Source organism: Rosa chinensis, chromosome 4 (genome assembly GCF_002994745.2).
Source record: "Rosa chinensis cultivar Old Blush chromosome 4, RchiOBHm-V2, whole genome shotgun sequence".
NCBI classification, from domain to species: Eukaryota; Viridiplantae; Streptophyta; class Magnoliopsida; order Rosales; family Rosaceae; genus Rosa; species Rosa chinensis.
Genome location: NC_037091.1, coordinates 60,775,837 through 60,796,382, shown reverse-complemented (window position 1 = coordinate 60,796,382; position 20,546 = coordinate 60,775,837). Strand labels below are relative to the sequence as shown.

General features: G+C 38.5%; 2 protein-coding genes across 3 annotated transcripts; both read left to right on the top strand.

Moving 5' to 3' along the window:
• The first annotated feature begins 1,483 nt into the window (after positions 1-1,483).
• On the top strand, positions 1,484-3,055 carry LOC112199945. Its single transcript, XM_024340939.2, has 3 exons — positions 1,484-1,871; positions 1,961-2,037; positions 2,560-3,055. The coding sequence occupies exons 1-3, from the start codon at positions 1,535-1,537 to the stop codon at positions 2,866-2,868; spliced, it is 723 nt and encodes a 240-aa protein (XP_024196707.1). The 5' UTR covers positions 1,484-1,534; the 3' UTR covers positions 2,869-3,055.
• An 11,567-nt stretch (positions 3,056-14,622) lies between these two features.
• LOC112197584 (nucleolar protein 14) lies at positions 14,623-20,110 on the top strand. 2 transcript variants are annotated; one of them, XM_024338319.2, is made up of 14 exons: positions 14,623-15,064; positions 15,161-15,295; positions 15,400-15,556; positions 15,762-15,820; positions 15,994-16,053; positions 16,143-16,310; positions 16,431-16,559; positions 16,963-17,649; positions 17,841-18,033; positions 18,127-18,323; positions 18,647-18,751; positions 18,854-18,993; positions 19,188-19,466; positions 19,561-20,110. In XM_024338319.2, exons 1-14 carry the CDS (start codon positions 14,762-14,764, stop codon positions 19,826-19,828), a joined length of 2,880 nt encoding a protein of 959 aa, XP_024194087.1. In that variant the 5' UTR covers positions 14,623-14,761; the 3' UTR covers positions 19,829-20,110. The 2 variants fall into 2 exon arrangements, with proteins under 2 accessions (XP_024194087.1, XP_024194088.1); XM_024338320.2 differs by having other exon boundaries at positions 14,625-15,064; positions 18,130-18,323.
• Positions 20,111-20,546: the final 436 nt, after the last annotated feature.

Below are 20,546 nucleotides of genomic sequence, written 5' to 3'. Positions count from 1 at the left end.
ATTAGTCCTTTGAGTAGTGACACGTTTAAGATAATCGATTAACTTGTTATTATGCATATTTGCGTAATTGCGTAAAACTACTATGGTATTTGAGTGGATCATAATACAAATATGATAAGTTAAGTACACATTAAGTTTTGTTACAAGTTCGATAAAATTATAGGGAGATACGTATAGGTTTTAGCATTGTGGTGGCAACCTTTTCAGTTTTCATATATAAGTGCCTTAATTGCAAGGACATAAGCATCATGGTTGGGTAATTTGTTATGATAAGACATGCAAATTCTCCTTTATTATCTTTCTGAAATTGGGTCTGCTTTTGGAGATTGGAAGTCAAAATGGAGGTTGGCACGTCCCTTTTTGGTGCAAAGTGCTCCTGCTTGCATTTAGTTAACGAGCAAAAGATACATCGTTTTCAAGAAGAACCATGCCATCAAACTTCTCTGTTACATGTCTCAATTTCTCAACCTAAATAGAACTATTCATTGGATTCCAAATTTTGATTTGAGAGGAAGCACATGCTATAGTGATTAAGAAGCCAGTACTATACAAGCAAACCCAATCAAGAGAAACTTCATAAAATTGCAGTTGGGCGATGTATATGGTCAATCATTTACATGTTTTTAGGTGGTAAACATGATTAATTAGGTTTCTGTGTTCGAGTTGATTTATGGTAAAATGATAACTTTGGTTGCGTTTGGGCGAAGCTACTTCTTTATATAATGCATAAAACAAGTGCTAATCGAGCCTTTACAAAGTTCCAAATTACATAATCCAATTTTCAATCATACAGTACTAATAATTGCCCCTAAGAGGATGCCAGCACAATTAGGATTACAGATTCGAAAACCTCAAAAAGATGTAGTAATATAGTCTCAACTAGAAGGAGTTAGGGTCCTGTGGCTGAAATTTAAATGTCAGGATAGTCTGCAAGTGATAATATGCTCTGTTAGAATCCATAATATAATCTTAATGTAGAATGTTCTCTCCAAACTGCAATGAATGTCATGTAAAAAATAATACGAATATGAACATAATTAGATATTTAGATGTTCACATATTTCTCATCTTATGATATTTTTCTATGAGACATTTCATCAAACATCTACGTTTATAAGAAGAAACGAAGACAAGTGTTAATTGTATGACATTTCTCCATGTACACTGTCATCAAGAACAGAAAGCATATGATTGTTTTTGCTGTGAAGAAAATATTAACAAAACTGATTGCACTAACATGCCAGATTACCATCTGAAGTGAACGGCTGGTTCTGAAATGGCCCTACAGCTTCATGACTAAAGCACGTTCAGTCATAGCCCCATCCCACGCAGGAAAAAAGAAAAACAAAGGAAACAAAGACCCTAGCTAGCATGATTACTCCTAAAAATAATAATAATAAAGAAAAGAAAAGCAAAACAACCATGGCCCACATAACCTTCTCTAGAATAATTTGCTCACCTTCTTCAACCCTCCTCTTTATAACAATTCTGGTCCTCTCAGTCTCACTCAAGGTAGTCATCTATCTGACGCAAAATGGGGAAGATAGGCACAAAGTTGCCAAGTTTCTGCCTGAACCGAATTAGGCCTCATGTTCGAGTTCGTTCGCCGCCTATACAGTCGAAACCAGATGCTGTAGATATCACTAAAAATGGTGGGAGAGCTGCGAATTCTGGCAATGCAGGAGAAGAGAAAGTTAAAGATGGTGGTGGAGCTAAAAAACCCGGGGTGGTTTTTGCTAGGAAGATCATGATTGTGGTTGATTCAAGCATTGAAGCCAAGGGAGCTTTACAATGGGCTCTTTCTCACACTGTTCAGAACCAGGACAAGCTTGTACTGCTTCATGTGACCAAACCTTCAACTTCAAAACAAGGTTTGAGAACTTTTAAGTTCTTTTTTCCTCTAATTTTCTTTGAGTTTAGAAAAGTGGATTTTGAATCTAATCATTGTTTACAATTACAGGTGAGGATATTGTAGCACCAAGGGCTTATGAGCTTGTTCACTCTCTGAGGAATATGTGCCAGTTGAAGAGACCTGAGGTGTGTGTTGAGCTCAAAACTTGCAATACGTACAAGTTTTAAGTTTTTAACTTACATTTTTAACCCTGTACATCAGTTTTTACCAGGGAATTTTACTGTTTACCACCTCAACCCAAGATTAACTAATTTTTTTTTGAGCAAATAAATTAAATTTCTTCTGGATAAGCGCGCGCGCACATATATATATATATATATATATATATATATATATATATCTATTATACAGAGTAACAGTGACGTTTAAGCATACTGCTTCTTACATTTTAAAAGATTACTTCTTTTTAAAGGGGTAATTGAAGGACATCATTGACATGGATAATGTTGGGTACCTTAATTGGCATATTGAAGTCCCTTTTCTTTATGATAATTTCTAGTTTAGTCTTGTGTATTTATAATGATGAGATAATTCTGACAAGGTGATTAATGATGATTATATATGTGGTATTATAGAAAAGACAGTGATAACTTTATGGCCTAGCTTTTAAATTGTAAATTCGTGATGATGATTAGCGTTGGTGATAGGTACAAACTGAGGTTGCAGTGGTGGAATTAGGGAAAAAAGAGAAAGGGCCAACAATAGTGGAAGAGGCCAAAAAGCAAGGGGTGGCACTGCTGGTTCTGGGGCAGAAAAAGAGGTCTACGACGTGGCGGCTGCTGATGATGTGGGCGGGGAGCAACCGTGTTGGTGGCGGCGGTGGAGGTGGTGGGGCGGTGGAGTACTGTATACAGAATGCCAGTTGCATGGCAATTGCTGTGAGGAGGAAAAGCAAGAAGGTTGGAGGGTACTTGATCACTACAAAGCGCCAGAAAGATTTCTGGCTCTTGGCTTAGTAAAAATAGTACTTATCAAGCAGAAATTTACGTATGATCAAGTATTTATATGATAGTCTAATTGGATTGTAGATTATAAAAGCATATTGAACAGTGAATAATAAGGTGTGAATGGAAAAGTGTTAGTCATGTCGTGTAAAAGTGTGAATGAAAATTCAGGCTATTGGTGGCTATTATTGCTTTGAGAGACAATGGGGTCCCTTGCTTATGATCTTCTCCAGATGCTGTACCCTAGTAGTTCAACGTGTAAAAGCACATGGTACCAACCCATACCCTAAAACCCAACCAGACTACCGGAGACCAGAGTACATATTTTTGGGATGAGAAAAATGCACCAACGGTCCTTCAATTTTAGTGCACCGGCTAATTTGATATTCAGATTTATAAAACTATCAACGTGATACTTATTAAAGTTTTATATTGCTATCAATGACATACTTCTATTAAATTTTTGTAACGGTTCGTTAAAAGAGCTGACATGGCAAATATGTGAAGAAAACAGAAAGGACAAATATGTCTTTTTATCTAAATGGCAGACTTAATCAGTTTTTTTATTTTATTTTTTATTGACAGAAATATTAATAAAAAATAAAAAGAAATAAATAGCTTGAACCCAGAATAAGCATCAACGGTTTCTTTCTTCCATCATCTTCTTCCAAATATTCTTCTCTACAAGTTTCTACCACATCATGATTGCTTCACACTTGGTTTATGAACTCCATCCCTCAATTCTAGCAATTATTCATGTTCTTGAACCCAGAATAACCATTAACCAAGACGCCAAAATAGTAAAATAAAACCCAGCAATTGTTCATGTCCTTGAATCCAATCTAGACTAAAAGGAAAAAAAAAAGAATCGAAGTAATAACCCATATCATGAGATATTATCATCATCAGCTCTGCCTTTCTCCACAGTCCACACCATTATCTATCATCTTCTTCACAGCTATAACCCTCTATACATACAATCCCAGGGACATCAAAAGGGCAAGAAATAGAACGACCTTAATAATAAAAGATTATGACTTTAACAAAGGTGATTGCTTGAACAAAACAAAACCAGGACATATCAACAACAAAAAATCAATTGCTAGAATTGGTGTACGAAGCGGTACTGAGGATCACATAACCCTATCAAATAAAAAAACCCAATAAACAAATTTACAACGGGAAGGTTCGCTTCATCTAAAAAATTGGACGATTTATATGTCCAACACCAAAGAAACAGTCCAGATCCAGCTAATCGGCAAACACAAAAACACACATTAAAAAATTCAATCTTTCCCAAAATCATTAAAAACCCAAGAAAGTGAAGAGGTGGGGAATTCAAATTTTGGATCTACATCTACTCTCTTAATTCTTCGTCAATCGGATCTAGTAGCTACACCGCGAAAGCTAGCGACCTCGCGGATGGATTCAGATCTCTCAGTCTGAATTTTCTTTCTGGGAAGAATGAGATCGCAGCAAGTAACAAAGGGAGAAGAAGAGGATGCTACTGCATTTTGATACTGTGGCGTGGCCCCTAAAATGATTTTTCCTATTATGCAGGTAGTTTCTCCTCCCTCTCAAAGAATAACTTTGACGTAATTGGTTTGTATTGTATCCCCAGTCATGTTAAGTTGTTAACGTCATTTACTTGAAAGCTTGAGTTTTGTATGTCGTAGCAGACGAAAACTATTGCTGCATTTAAAGCTAGATTTTGATGTTTAAATCTTTCGGATCAAACGCAGTTGCCACTTCCTAGTAGTTATCTAGGAGAACTCATCTGTTTAAAGAAAACTAATAATAATAAAAAAAAATAAAAAATAAGAACGAGGAGAGAGAAAATTTTAAAAAATCATTTAATGTAAAAGAAAAAGTGAAATCGGAATTAGTCTACTTCTCATGCTGATTGATGACATTACAAGGAGAGAATTACAACGGAAATATCAATTACAATAATGACATTAAATGCTGATTGATCCGTAATCGGGCTGATTGATGGTAATCGCTGATTCCTTGATTCCCTCTCCGTCAGTCGCTTTGACAAAGACACATAATATGTTTTTCCTTTAACACTCCTCCTTGTGCCAAGTCAAAGACGAAATGGTGCATGAGTTGTTGCCTCACTAAAAACTTTGCCAAGTAACAATAAAAACTTTGTGGGACAAAAAATACACCTTGGTCAAAAGAAAAGAGCACAACGCACCTTTTACATTTGAGGATGACATGTGTGTGTTAGACTCCCCTGACGTCTACACCTCCCCTAATCCTTTCATTAATCAAGAGAGCTTGGAAAGTCTTCGCATTCCTATACTTTTCACATGTTTCTCAAATGTAGCCTTAGACAATGATTTGGTGAACAAATTTGCCACATTCTCCTTAGACCTTACTTGATTCACTTGAATCTTGAAGAGGGCATGTTGTTGCTGATTGTAGGAAAACTTTGGCGATATGTGTTTTGTAGGAAAACTTTGGCGATATGTGTTTTGTATTATCACCCTTGATATATCCTAGCTTCATATGTTCAATGCAAGCTGCATTATCTTCATAAATGCAAGTGGCTCTTCAGTGGTAAAACTCAAACCACTAGTCCCTTGAATATGTGTGATGATAGCTCTTAACCATACACACTCACGAACTGCCTCATGTAGAGCAATGATCTCTAAGTGGTTCGAGGAGGTAGCCACAAGGGTTTGCTTGGTTGATCTTCAAGATATCGCCGTGTTCCCAATGGTAAATACATAACCAGTTTGTGAACGACCTTTTATGTGGGTCAGAGAGGTACCCAGCATCAACAAAACCAACCAAAAAGTCATTTGGCATTTCAGTGTAGTGAGTGGCGCTTTCGCCATCAACATTTCCTATAGGGATTGCAGTTCCATCTGCGACCCCTCTTGTCTCTCTGTAGGGAAAGAACAGTCCCAAATCAATGGTTCCTTTTAGGTATCGAAAAATGTTCTTGATACCATTCCAGTGACGCTGCGTTGGCGCTGAGCTAAATCTAGCTAACAAGTTCACTAAGAATGCAATGTCTGGTCGAGTACATTGGGCTAAGTACAATAATGCGCTTATTGCACGTAGATAGGGAATTTCAGCTCCCAACATCTCTTCGTCATCTTCCTTTGGACAAAGTGGATCTTTCCTTGCATCCAAACTTCGACCGATCATGAGAGTGCTAGCAGGATGCGCTTTGTCTATGTTAAATCGCCTGACTTTTGGACATACATAGATTGGTGGGTTAGTATTCCACAAACTCGGTGTTCTAGTTCAAGGCCTAAATAGAATCGAGTTTTCCCAAGATCCTTCATCTCAAATTCAAATTTCAAGTAGCTCGTGGTTTCTCTTATTTCATCAAGAGTACCTATTATGTTCATATCATCGACATATACAGCTACAATTCCAAATCCGGAACTTGTTTTCTTTATGAATACACAGGGGCACAATTCATCGTTCTTATATCCTTTCCCAATCAAGTAGTCACTTAGACGGGTATACCACATCCGCCCGGATTGTTTCAATCCGTAAAGTGAGCGTTTCAACCTAATTAACGCACTCAGTGGTTTAGAGTCACTTGACTTGGGTAATGTTAGGCCATCAGGCACTTTCATATATATCTCTGAATCAAGATCCCTATAGAGATATGCAGTAACCACATCCATGAGCTGCATTTCCAGTCCTTCGAAAACTACCAAGCTAACTAAGTAGCGGGACGTTATAACGTCCATTACGAGAGAGTATGTCTTCTCGTAGTCAATTCCAGGGAGTTGTGAGAAACCTTGCCCCACAAGGCGAGCCTTGTACCTCAGGACTTCATTCTTCTCATTACGCTTTCTGACAAAGACCCATTTATGTTCTACAGGCTTTACATTTGGTGGGGTTTGCACTACCGGACCAAATACCTGTCTCTTTGCCAGAGAATCTAGTTATGCCTGAATTGCTTCTTTCCATTTAGGCCAATCTGCTCTTTGTTGACATTTTGCAACAGAGTGTGGTTCGATACCATCGTGCTCTATGATTTCTTGAGCAACAGTGTATGCAAATACATCATCAATGTGTATGGAAAATCTTTCTATCAACTCATATGCACTATCATAATTCATTGAGATGTCTTTGTTCTCTGGAATCATTTCAAACATCAGAGTGTCCTCCAGTATTGATTCATGGACATAACTATAATCAGAGGCAATCTCATGAGAGAGAGATTCTCTACATTGATGATTAATGGATCGGTTTGTGCCTTACTCGCCCTCTTCTTCCTTGGGTGAGTGTCAATCGAACCAAGTGGCCTCCCCCTCTTCCTTTGGGGAGCCACGGCCTCAACCACACCTCCACTAAGTGTGGTTGCAGTGCCTCTATCTGCGGCACCGTGCCATTTGTTGAGGACCTCTAACCTTGCAGGCACATTTGCAGCTGGTATATGTGATCTCGTCACTTTTGTGATATCAGTAAATGTATCAGGCATTAAATCTGCTACGTTCTAAAGATCTATTATACTTTTCACTTCACTTTCACATTGTGAAGTGCGGGGATCAAAATGAGACAGAGTGGGGACAAACCACGACAATTCCTGTCGTTCCCTTGGAAAATCTTTTTTCCTATCTCCCCTTAATGACGGGAAGACTGTCTCATCAAAGTGACAGTCCGCAAATCTAGCGGTAAAGAGATAGTCTGTCAAGGGTTCCAAGTAGCTGATAATTGTTGGGGATTCGTATCCAACATAAATACTTAATCGTCTCTGAGGACCCATTTTGATGCACTGTGGGGGAGCAATAGGCACATATACTGCGCAACCAAATATGCGTAAGTGTGAAATGTCAAGCTCATATCCAGTTACCAACTGGTACGCAGAAAAGGTTGGCTAGCAATGGGTCTGAAACGAATAAGTAAACCTGCGTGCAATATTGCATATCCTATGCAGATATAGGCAAGTTGGTGCGCATAACCAATGCCCTAGCCACCATATGTAGCCTTTTGATGGTGGATTATGTGAGACCATTTTGGGTATGCACATAGGGTACAGGATGCTCTACATCAATCCCAATAGACATGCAATAATCATCAAATGCTTTTGATGTAAACTCTCCAGCATTATCAAACCTTATAGACTTGATAGGGTGATCAGGGTGGTGAGTCCTTAAGCGTATAATATGTGCTAGGGGTTTTGCAAATGCAGCATTTCTTGTGGACAATAAAACGACATGTGATCAGCGTATCAAGGCATCCACCAGAACCATAAAGTACTTGAATGGTCCGCATTCTGGATGGATAGGTCCACAGATATCTCCTTGTATCCTTTGTAAGAATGAAATGTTTTGTTTTGTATTTTTAGCATAGGAAGGTCTCGATCCTGTTTTTGCTAGAGAGCAGACTTTGTAAAACGAGTGATGTGCCTTTGAAATAGTCAATGAGGCATAATGTGAGGGAGATAGTGCTTCTGGTACTTCAGAAGGCAATGGCTACATTTGAGCAGTACTAGGACCGATACCTTGCAGTGTGGCGGATTTTTGTCCCACTTTATTTTTCACTTGAAAGAAGGGATGTCTGTGTGATTTCTTTAAAAATGGATCATCATGTCACTACTGGGGTGTCCTAGGCGATCATGCCAAAGCCTATATGAGTCAGTGTCCCACATTCCATTGTTGGTGACATGTATGAGTAAGTGTCCCACATTTCATTATTGGTGACAGTATAGGATTCAATGATCCGAATCGTAGTGAGGTACGGTCCACTAGATTGACTCATAAGTTTCTCTAAAATGCGTTTCTTTCCACATTCATTAGAGGTAATATAAATGTATTCAGTTCCATTCTCACAGTGTGTTTTTACATGATAACCGTTGACATGAATATCTTTGAAACTTAACAAGGTTCGATTAGCTCTTGGTGCATACAGAGCATCTTTGACTTTAAATATATGAAATATATCTCATATTCTTTAGAGTATTTCTATTTTAGTAGAATGATAATCTTTTCATTCTAATAATTTTTTCTCTAGATGTATTACTTTACATCTTTATAGTGCTATTTCGAACCATGTAAATCTGTGTAGTAAATAAATTTGAATAAATTCAGTGCTTCAGAATAAAATTTGAAATTTATTAATAAGCCAACGATAATCAAATCAAGGTTATGTTCAGAAATCTAATACATCTAACCATTATTGAAATAAACTTTAAGACCAAGTAATAGTCTAATTAAAAATGAGGCATTATGCCTTCACAACTGCTTTTAGAAAATAAAATAAATAAAGCAGATCAGTCAAAATCTGGGGCATCGGTTGACTGAGCAAGTTTCTTGATACCATTAAAGTCTGCAATTGTGAGGTTGACGTCTGGGTCATGGCTTCCTTCTTCCATATAGTGAGCCTCTTGTTCTTTAGACTCCCTATACCTCTTGTAATTGGCTGCTACTCTGTTGCTTGCTTGGCAGTTCTTGTACCAATGAACAATGACTCCACACCTATAGCATGGTTCATTGCCAACTCTATCCTGTTTGACTGAAGGGTTCTTAGGTGCCCTTTGCACCTTGTTTTCATGACCACTAGGGCCAGCCCCGCCATCTCTGTGCCATACATTGGGAGGGCCTCCATGGCCCATATCACGACCTCCATGTCCCTTGTCATGTGGTGCATTGTTGCCACGTGGGTAGGGATCAGCACGTCCAACCCCCTTTGCATTGGGGTTCTTTCCACCTTTCACTTTGCCATAATTAGCCTCAAGAATTTTATTTGTCCCAACAGGCCTGACATTGTTGTTCAAAAGAACCTCATTATGCCTCTCAGCCACTTGCAGTAGGTTGAACAGCTTATTGAATGTTGTGATTCTTTTGTTGTCATACTCCAGCCTATACTGGTTCGCTAGTATAATTGCTAAAGTAGGAAAAGTAGAAAGAGTCTTCTTGATCATATCATCTTCTGTGAGTTCCTTTCCATAGAAATTTAGACATGCCTTTAGGCGCAATATATTCTTGTTGAAGTCATTAACCCTTTTATAGTCAAGCAAGCGGATTTCATTTCACTGAATGGTTAGTTCTGGTAGCAAGGTGTCATGAATGTTCCCAAAATGTCCCTTAAGGGCATCCCACAGTTCTTTGGGTGTCTTCAACTGAAGGTACTCCCAGCGTAAGCTAGGATCAATATGTCGCCTCAGAAACATTAAGGCATTTGCTTTCACCTTGTCAGACGGTCCATCGTCTTTGGGGTCAGTGGGAGTTTTGATGGTGGCAGTGTAGTATTTTGCTACAAAGGCAGTTTCTACATCGGAAACCCAATGGTGGTACTCAAGTCCTTCTGAGTCCAAGATATCAAATTCAGGTCGAGTTGGATCAGCCATCTACATAAACGAGAGAGAAGAAATAAATTACGCAATCATAAAGACATCCACGTGAATTATTTTTCAAACATATGAATTAGATTTCAATACCAAGATTCGTAATGGTTACATTTTTTTCGATGCTATGTGAAAATGCTTTATCACGGTAAGTGTGTGTATATAATGCGCATGAATTATCATTATCATGGCAAAACGGATTGTATATGTTGCAGTCTAAAAATAACCATAGCACATTTAAACATAGCATATATAAAAATAAACTACATGGCATGCTTAAATTTCACAAATATACAACAAATTATATACTACACATAATAATAGCAAGAATATATCATGCATAAAATAAAATGTAAACAATAGCATAATACAAAGCATGCGTAGGCATAATTTATATAAGCGTAAATAAAATAAAGACATGCTCAAAATTTCATAATAAACCATAAACAATAAAATATATAATCATGCTTAAAGATAATTATATATAACATAAATAACTAGGCATGCTTCAATTGATCAAAATTATCTAACTAAACATGCCCAAAAGTTCATGATAAAAACATAAACAATAAAATATAAAGCATGCTCAAGAAAATAAATAATTAAATATACCATAGTATGAAATTAAATAAATAAAAGAGAACATACTTGGTTGCTAAAAATAAAACAATCCTAGCGCACACGCGTGTTGATGCAGGCGTGCGTAGTGATGTTTTTGAGCTTGTGAAAAACTGGGCCGCTTCCTCTTCCTCTCTCCTTTCAGCAGTGGGTTTTGTTCTTGTTTTTTTTTTTTTTCTTTGTTTTCTTTTTGGGCCTGGTCTTTTCTTTGGGCCTTTTTTTCTCTTTTTTCTGTGGGCCTCAGGCCTGTTTTGTTTTGTTTTTTTTTTTTTTTTCTCTAGGCCACAGGGCTTAATTTGTTTTTTTCTTCTTTGGGCCAAGTCCTTTTTTTTTTCTCCGCGTGTTCTTCCTTCTGGTGTCTATCGATTTGTGCAGCGCGGGGGCTACTGATGCAGGGGCATGGGGCTGTTGATGCAGGCGGTTAAGCAGACGCCGCGGGGTTGGCTAGGCGAGGCTCGAGTGGGGCTGGAGGCTGGAGGCGGGATCTGCAGGTGTCGGGGCTGGGTTGCAGCGTCAGTGCAGGTGGATTAGGCTGCTGCTGCAAGGGTGCTGGGTTGCTGCTGATTGAACAGACGTGGATGGGGAGGGCTGCGCAGGTGCGCGGGCTGATCGTCCAGACCAAGGCCTCGTGACCGGGAAGGATGAGGCAGGTTGTGGAGGGTTGCAAGGATGGGTTTTGGTTTCTGAGGCTAGGTCTGATGCAAGGCCGATCTGAATTTTTTTTAATTGGTGGCGGTAGGAAAAAGGAAGAAAAAGTTTTTTTTTTCTTCTAGGGTTTTGGTTTTTTTCAACGGGAAGAAGAAAGAAACTAGAAAACTAGGTTTTTTCTTCTTGGCTATTGGCTCTGAGCGTGCTGATAACGTGTAAAAGAAAAAGTGAAATCGGAATTGGTCTACTCATTTCATTTCATTTCATAGTCCCTTTATAGAGGGAGAGAATTACAACGGAAATATAAATTACAATGATGACATTAAATGTTGATTGATGTCGCTTTGACGAAGACACATAATATGTTTTTCCTTTAACATGTAATTAAATAATTAGTTAAGTTGTCAGTAGAAGTTGATGGTTATTTTGGTCATTTGCCCTCTATGTTTTCTCCACGTGCTTACCACGTCAGCTCTTTAACGGAACCGTTACGAAAATTTAACGGAAGTATGCCGTTTATAGCAATATAAGACTTCGGGCATCACATTGATAGCTTTGTGAATCTGGGAATCAAACTGGCCGGTGCACAAGAATTGAGGGACTGTTGGTGTATTTTTCTCTTTTGAGACAGGACCCCTTGGTTAGGAGGACACTGTGGTAATCACTCTCTACCTGAACTGTCCTTGTTGCAAAGTGGTGAATTATCAATTGTTTTTTTTTCTTTTTTATCCCTTTGATGCTTTAGAGCAACCCCTCTATTTACGCATCACTTTCTACTTGGAAATCTCGTTGCAAAGCGGCAAGTTATTGATTGTTTTTTTTTTCCTTTTTATCCCCATTCTTTGCCGCTTTAGATCAAGTTCTCCATTTGTGATGCAAGTGAATTTAATTCCATGACTTTTTCGGTGTTGATTTTTTTCCAAATAAGCAATATAGTCGAACTCACTATCCGTGGCTTATTGATGACTTCTACTCCACACTCGTAACACCTTTATTATCGTTTGGAAATTGCAATTATTCACAATGCGTTTAATCATTAAAAATTTGAGCAGAAACTCCATACATGTGGTTTTAATAAGATTGAGTCTGAGTTGTTAGAGAAATTATGATATACTATAGGTTAACGGTTTAAGTGACTATTTAAAAAAAAATTAAATTTAGTTTAGTCCCTCGAATTTTATGGTTAAAATCAGTTTGGTCCCTGACTTTTTTTATTTTTAATCACGATAGTCCATACACTTTCAAATTACATCAGCTTAATCCAAAATTTGACTTTGACTCGATATGTGACGTCAGATGCTGAGTTGGACCTGACATGAGGGCCCATTGTCCAGACTCTGACTCTCAGTTTGGACAAAAAGTCCAAACTACCCCTACTTCTTCAGATTTTTTTTTTTTGCTTTTTCTTTCTTCCTCTTCCAGTTTTCTATTCCCTTTCTTCCTCGACTATGCTTCTAGACCTCAGAAACTTACACCGATAAAACTTCCCCGATTCCATCAATTCCAGGCCATATCCTTTTCGTCTTCTTCCCTTTCTTCCGACCCTCTTCCTATTCCTATTTCTTCTTCTTCTCAGTTCAAAATTCTCCCTAGAAACCCTAATCTCTAATCAAGATCCTATCTTTCATCCCATTTCGCTGCCAGTTACACGATCCACTCACCGGAGAAAAGACCGGCCCCATTTAAGAAGGTCTCAGCGATCACGGAGGAGATCTCAGACTTACTCTGCTCGAGGTCTCAGACCTGACGGAGGTCCTGAGAGAGGAATTGGGGATGAATCTAGCAATGATGATGATGATGATGATGTCGGGGATGGGAATTGGTAGGCTCCGGGGTGGCGATAAGGGCAGTGGTGTGGCATTGGGAAGGCGGAGGAGAAGAAGGAGAAGACGGCGTTTGATGTGAAGCTTGATTTTTGTGGGCATTCATAAGAGGTGCTGTGGAGAAGCTTTGTGGAAAAGATATGACTGGGTTTCAGAAAAGATCTGAGCTTTGTGGAGAAGCTTGGGTTTCGATCCAATCTGTTTTTGATGAGCATGATTCTGAATTTGTATGCATTATGTGGGGAAATTAAGGATGCACGGCTGATGTTTGATAAAATGCCGCAAAGGGATGTTGTCACGTGGAATATAATGATGACTCTGTTGATGAAGAAAGGTGATATAGAGGAAGCTTATGATTTGTTTTCAGGGATGCCGGATAGAAGTGTGAGGTCATAGACGCTGATGATTTCGAGGTTTGGTCAGTGCGGTAAGCCTATTCTTCCCGCCAGAAAGATGCTTCTTCTTCTTCGTCTCCAAGGCTGCCATTGAAGAAACTCTTTTTCTAATACAGTGATGCACCGTCTAGTGTTTTTGTCTGCATGTTTGGTTTTCTAATAATGATCTGATCACGGTGCAGGTCCAAGTGGATATGATTAAAATTCTCCTGGAGAAAATAGATATTCTGACATTAGATCTCTTTTCTTGTTTGCTGCATGTGCTTCTGGGCCTACTTGATAACCAAATTGAGAGGTAACTATTTAATGGATGAGGTGAAGCACTCTAAGAGTAGATTTTTTTGGTGAAAGTGGTAAAATAATCTGACACACATGAGAATTGTCTTCCTTAATAATAAGTTTATTGTCCCCCAATAATAAATTTATTGGGGGCCAATAATAAGTTTATTGCCCGTAATAATAAGTTTATTAAGGGTCAATAATAAGTTTATTGCCCCCTAATGAAATATTTATTGGTAGATAATAATAAGTTTATTGGCCCCCAATGAAACAATAAAATCTCCAGCGAAGGTCTGATGAGTTTCAGGTTGGATTCCGGCAAAATCCGGCAGCAGTTGACTGGAATCCGGCTACCGGTGATTGAAATCCAGCAACTGGTGAAGGAATCCGGCAACCGACCACCTGAGTTTGGCGAAGTTTCCAATGACTTTTTCTCTTCCACTCTTTATATCTCTAAGTGACAAAGGGAGGGAGGGCAAAATTGTCTTAAAAAAAAACAAGAAATAATAGAAGATAACTTAATTGGGTGTTAGGGTAAAAAATAAGTAATTTGTTGGGTAATTGGACAATTTTATAAGATGTTTGGGTAAATGAAGTTAATATAGCTCAAACTTGGATAAATGGATATTTGTAATACCAAAAAAAAAGAAAAAAGAATATAGGTTTTGAGGTGGGCAGACCGTTGGACATTTGGGCTCAAAACGAGTCAAGACAAACCCGATTTGATCCGACCCAACTCCCAACTCCGAAAATCCCTGCAAAACCCTAAGCCCTTCCCTTCTTCATCCATAAACCCTAACGACGGCCACCTGCTCTCTGCCATGGCGAAGAAGAAGTCCAGCCCAAACGCCGTAGCCATGAAGCACCAGTCCCCAAAACCCAACCCTTTCGCAACCAAATCGCCAAAGCTCAGTCGCTCCGACGACAACGCCACCACCAAGGAGACGAAGAAGAAGAAGAAGAACAGTAAATTAGGACCCAAGGCGATGGCTATGAAGGTCCAGCCCCCGAAACCCAACCCCTTCGAGACCATATGGTCCCGGAGGAAATTCGACGTCCTCGGAAAGAAGCGCAAAGGCGAAGAGCGCCGTATGGGCCTCGCTCGCTCTCAGGCCATCGAAAAGGTACCGATTCAGACTCTTCTTCATCCCTAAATTTCATTCAAACTCTGATTTTTTTAATTTTATTTTAAAAAATTTAATCTGGTTTTGGTGCAACAGAGGAAGAAGACACTGTTGAAGGAGTACGAGCAGAGCGGGAAATCTTCGGTTTTTGTGGATAAGCGAATCGGAGAGGAAAATGATGAGCTTGATGAGTTTGATAAGGCCATTCGGCGTACTCAGCGCGAGCGACAAGTGAGTTCAACTTTTATATTTTGATTTGTTGAGTTTGGTTTAGTTGATAGGGATGTTTATTGTTGATCTTCATTGGTACTGATTGTGTTCGGGCTTTTCGATAGTTGAAGCAAAGCAAGAAAAGCAAGTATAACTTATCAGATGGAGAGGAGGACGAGTTTGAGTTTCAGAGTCTTGGTGCATTGTCTCAGAGGGATGATTTTGAGGATGATATGCCGCCCGAAGAGGACGAAGATGATGACGGTGGAGAAAGTGGTAAAAGTAAGCATATGTATGGTGATAGTTTTAGTATATGATGATAATTAGTGTCGCATGTGGTTTGTTTGTAATGTTGCAATTTGCGATGTCTAGTTGGTTTTCATTTTCTGCTGTGTTGGGCTAGTGGAACTGCTTATGATTTGGTTATTGATTCTTTTTATCTATCTTAATGGGATTAACGGTACTTGTGTTTTTTCTCTCTCTACAGAAAGTTATCAATTTAATTCTGCGGATAAGGACGGGGATCTAAGTGACGGAAATGAAAATGTGAGAAATTTTTTGCTATCTCACTTGCGTTGCATTATATTGGAGTACAAGATTATTTAGGTTCATAGGTCAGCAAAGTAGTTTTCTTCTTTAGATTATAGGTACGTTAGAGTGAGAAAAATGTGGATGGGTTCTAATGCGTGATTGGTTTCATTGTTTTTTTTTTGTACCAGAGGCATAAAAGTGACAAGGAAAGATATGCTGAAATGATCTTAAAGTCCAAAAATTACAAGGTGAGGGTTCTTATTTCTTTATGTCATTGAAATGGATTGTGATGGTGGCTACATCAATTTCCTTCCTTATTCTTCTCATCTATTCCCAGGCAGAAAAATCAAAGGAGAAGGATGAAAACAAAGATTTGATGGAAGAATTGGACAAAAAGTTCACCTCTGTAATTGCCTCAAAAGCTCTTACAAACAAGAGCTTCTCGACCGAATATATGAAGAAGCATGAGGTTTCTGCTACTCAAATCTTTGGAACTTCTGAGCAAGTATGATATTTTCAATAGAGTTTCTAATTTTTTTTTTAATGTTCTGTAGAGCGTAACTATAGTTAAACCTTGCATAACTTTGAGACTACGGTAAGTAAAGTAGTTTCCTGTTTTTGGCAGGAGAAATCGGACTCTTATGATAAACTTGAAAGAGAATTGGCAATGGAAAGGCGTGCTCAACCCTCAAATAGGACAAAGACTCCTGAAGAGATAGCACAAGAAGAGAGGGAGCAACTTGAACGATTGGAGGTATCTCATTCAGTTATATGCGTGCTTGAATGCAAATTTCATGTGCAGATCCAGCTGTCTTTTCTTTACAGATACTTGTTATTAGTAGATTTTGTGTTCAACATGTTGGTATGACTATTATACCAAAATTGAGAAGGAACTATATGGTACATTACATGGGTATATGGGTATATGAAAGGATAAGCTGTATGTTTAAACTTTAAAGGATTTCATCTTTGGTTTATTATCATTTACTCGATCCTGGTATGGCACATAGTAACATGTTATTTCAGGATAGCTTTTTTAACTTGGGATTTCCATGTCATTGGAACTGATAAGTTTGATAAAGTGAATGTTTGTCTCGCTTGTACTTTTTATCATCAAGTAGTGTCCTTAATTGCTGATATGTTGTTTCCCAATTCAGGAAGAGAGACAGAAAAGGATGCATCCCACTGATGACTATAGTGATGAAGACATTGAAGACGCTGAGAAACCATCTACGCTGAGGCCAAGATCTATATCTGGAGATGATCTTGGTGATTCCTTCTCGCTTGAGGAAGAACCAAGGACTAAAAAGGGTTGGGTTGATGAGATTCTTGAACGAAAAGATGCTAGTGATTCTGAGAGTGAAGGAGATGATTCTGGTTCTGCTGAGGATTCAGAAAGTCCTGAAGATTATGGTGATGAGGGATCTGATGAAGATGATAGTGAAGGGGAAAGAGATATATTGAATAAGGACTGGGAACAGAGTGATGATGATAATCTTGACATGGACTTGGATGATGAAGAAGAAGACTCTGACGAACATGAAAAGGATGATGAGGCTTATCAAAAAGAGCTGGAGCCAAGAGATCTGAAAAGGTTGAAAAGAAATGATGCTGTTCAAGCCAGTAAAAGTGATGATAAATCTTTAGGTGCAAAGAAATTACCAGCCAATAAACAATCTTCAATTCAGTCAGACCTCCCATACCTAATTGAAGCTCCAAAAAGCATGGAAGAGTTGGATGCTTTATTGGATAATCTTTCTAATGCTGACATTGCCTTGATAATCCATCGAATCCGGGCAAGCAATGCACTCAAGCTTGCAGCAGAAAATAAGAAGAAAATGCAAGTATGGAATCTATGTTGTGTGAATGAATGTTTGACTGCAGTTTGTGTGAAACATGTGTTATTCAGTATCGCTTTCCAGTTAAAGTGAAGTGACTTAAGATATACTTACTCTTTTGTGATTGCATCTCATTTTTATTTTGGTCGAAAGATTGCATCTTTTTGGTACTCATTCTTATTTATTTCATTTTCCAGGTATTTTATGGTTTACTTTTGCAATATTTTGCCACCTTAGCAAATAAAAAACCGCTGAATTTGGAATTACTAAATTTGCTGGTTAAGCCCTTGATGGAGATGAGCATGGAGACTCCGTATTTTGCTTCAATCTGTGCTCGTGAGAGGATACTACGCACCAGAACAAAATTTTGTGAGACTGTTAAGAACCCAGGTAATCCACAATGATAGTTTTATTTTCTGTACAAATTTACGAACTTGGTTGTGCTAATCTATGCTAATTCATGCTCCTCTTGTTTCGTTTTAGCAGAAAGTAGTTGTTGGCCTGCTTCAAAGACATTATTTCTCTTGAGGCTTTGGTCCCTGATATTTCCATGTTCAGACTTTCGTCATGTGGTCATGACTCCGGCAATATTTTTAATGTGTGAATATCTGACGCGTTGTCCCATCTTGTCTGGTCGTGATGTTGCAGTTGGCTCGTTCTTATGCTCTCTGCTTCTTTCTGTATGTATAATTACAATAACCTTTTTCTATACATGATGCTTTCTCCAAATGGAGGCTGAATTCACATGAGTTTCGTCACATGAGCAGTCTCCTTTTTCTTTCTTACATGTTCGTAATCCTAATGTTTGAACATGTGATACAAATTGATTCAGTGTGTGCTATGTGAATATAATAAATAAATCTAAACCTGTCACTCTCAATCATTTTAACTGTTCACTGCTGCTTTTCAGGACATATATTTCGAGCTTTATGCATGCCTGTGTGTTTCCTTGCACCTGCTGTTATTACTTTAAAGGTTATTTAATTAGTGAATTTTAATGTAGATCACTAAGCAATCTCGGAAGTTCTGTCCTGAAGCAGTCACGTTTCTTCAAACATTGTTAAGGGCGGCCAAAGAGAGAAAGCCAAAGTCAACTCAAGATTCTGAGGTAAGAACATGCCTCAACAGTCTTTCTAGTAGAGAATGCCTTATGAGGTAGTCTAGTTTATGGTTGCTTGATGAATTAACCATACTCTTTATATTTTGGCAGATTGATCATCTTATGGAATTAAAAGCACCCAGACCCCTTCTATATATACATGAATGTATAAATCGGATTGATCCACTTAATTTTCTCACAATTATGGACCTGCCAGAAGACTCGTTGTTTTTCACCTCCGACAATTTCAGGTTTGGAGTTTGTAAGTACTTGATGATACATTATGATAATAACTGCCCATGTGATGCATTAGGCTTTAGGCTGAGATGAACCCTTAAGTTACCTCAATTTGATTGATACCGCTGTTGAGTATCAATTCTGTAAAGTTTGCATATACTTTTCAAGTTTGTTTGCAATATTTTTATGTTGAATTTAAAATTTTCAGGTCTAGTGTGCTGGTGACTGTGATTGAAACTCTACGTGGATATGTCGGTATTTACGAAGGATTCAGTTCTTTCCCTGAAATATTTTTGCCGATTTCAACATTGGTGCTTGAATTGTCGGAACAAGAAAATATGCCAAGTGCATTAACTGACAAATTTAAAGAGGTTGCTGAACTGATTAAGACAAAAGCAGATAAACACTGCATGCAGCGGCAACCACTTCAGATGCGGAAGCAAAAGCCAGTGGCTATTAAAATGCTTAATCCAAAATTTGAGGAGAAGTAATTTATTTTAACCTGTTTCCTCTAGTGTCTTACTATATGTTTAACAGTCATCTTTGAATGGGCTGGGCTAACCATCATTTGTTCCCTGCAGCTTTGTCAAGGGCAGAGACTACGATCCGGACCGTGAACGGGTTGAGAGAAAGAAGTTGAAGAAGCGTTTGACACAAGAAGGTAAAGGTGCTGTTCGTGAACTGCGTAAAGATAATTATTTCTTACAGGAGCTGAAGTCGAGGGATAAGGCTCTGATGGAAGAAGAAAGAGCTGAGAAATATGGAAAAGCAAGACTTTTCCTTCAAGAGCAAGAACATGCTATGAAATCTGGGCAATTAGGAAAAGGCAGGGGGAAGAGAAGAAGATGAGCTCAACTTTTGTTATGTTGGTTGCCATTACGTTGCAGTTCTCATTCGAGGTTCATACAAACGCAATACTAGTATTCTCATCTCTCTGCTTGTGTTTTGTAACTTTTGTTCATAGTAATGTTTTGAGCTCGGTCTCACTCATACGGATATCTGTTCAAAAGTTAAGAATATGGTCTTGTATTGGGGATTTGGCCAGAGAAAGAGTGGCAGTTGAGGCCAATTTTTGTCAGAGACTTTTCCTTATACTGAGATGCATCAATAAAACTCCAGAAACTCTTCACATTTTGTGGGCTTAGAATCTCAAGCTCTAGTTTCAGGCTTGCTATCCAATTTTGTCGGACTGGTACAATCATGTCACAATTTTGATATGGAACCAAATCCCATGCTCGTAACTATAGAGATGGAAGCAGGGATATTTCGATGAAATCCTGTGCTGGACGAAATCACTGAAATGGAGCGATGTCTGATTCAGTGATTTTGATGGGATTGAACACACTAGTGAAATTGCAATTGCTGAATATCAAGAACGTTCATCAACTGTGATGGACTTTGGTTCTCTCTGTAATAAGCCAGTTTCCATTCGTTTACATTGTTACTCCATTCAATTCACTGTTCCATTCGTTTACATTGTTACTCCATTCAATTCAGTAAAAGAATGTTAGTGCTACTACCAAACTGAATGATGTCTGCTTAATTTATGAAACATCTTCATTTTCAC

Coding starts and splice junctions, on each gene's coding strand:
- LOC112199945 (XM_024340939.2), top strand. CDS start 1,535: ATGGGGAAGATAGGCACAAAGTTGCCAAGTTTCTGCCTGAACCGAATT. Junction 1,872..1,960: donor ACCTTCAACTTCAAAACAAG/GTTTGAGAACTT, acceptor TTACAATTACAG/GTGAGGATATTGTAGCACCA. Junction 2,038..2,559: donor GCCAGTTGAAGAGACCTGAG/GTGTGTGTTGAG, acceptor CGTTGGTGATAG/GTACAAACTGAGGTTGCAGT.
- LOC112197584 (XM_024338319.2), top strand. CDS start 14,762: ATGGCGAAGAAGAAGTCCAGCCCAAACGCCGTAGCCATGAAGCACCAG. Junction 15,821..15,993: donor TAAGTGACGGAAATGAAAAT/GTGAGAAATTTT, acceptor TTTTTGTACCAG/AGGCATAAAAGTGACAAGGA. Junction 16,560..16,962: donor AGCAACTTGAACGATTGGAG/GTATCTCATTCA, acceptor TTCCCAATTCAG/GAAGAGAGACAGAAAAGGAT.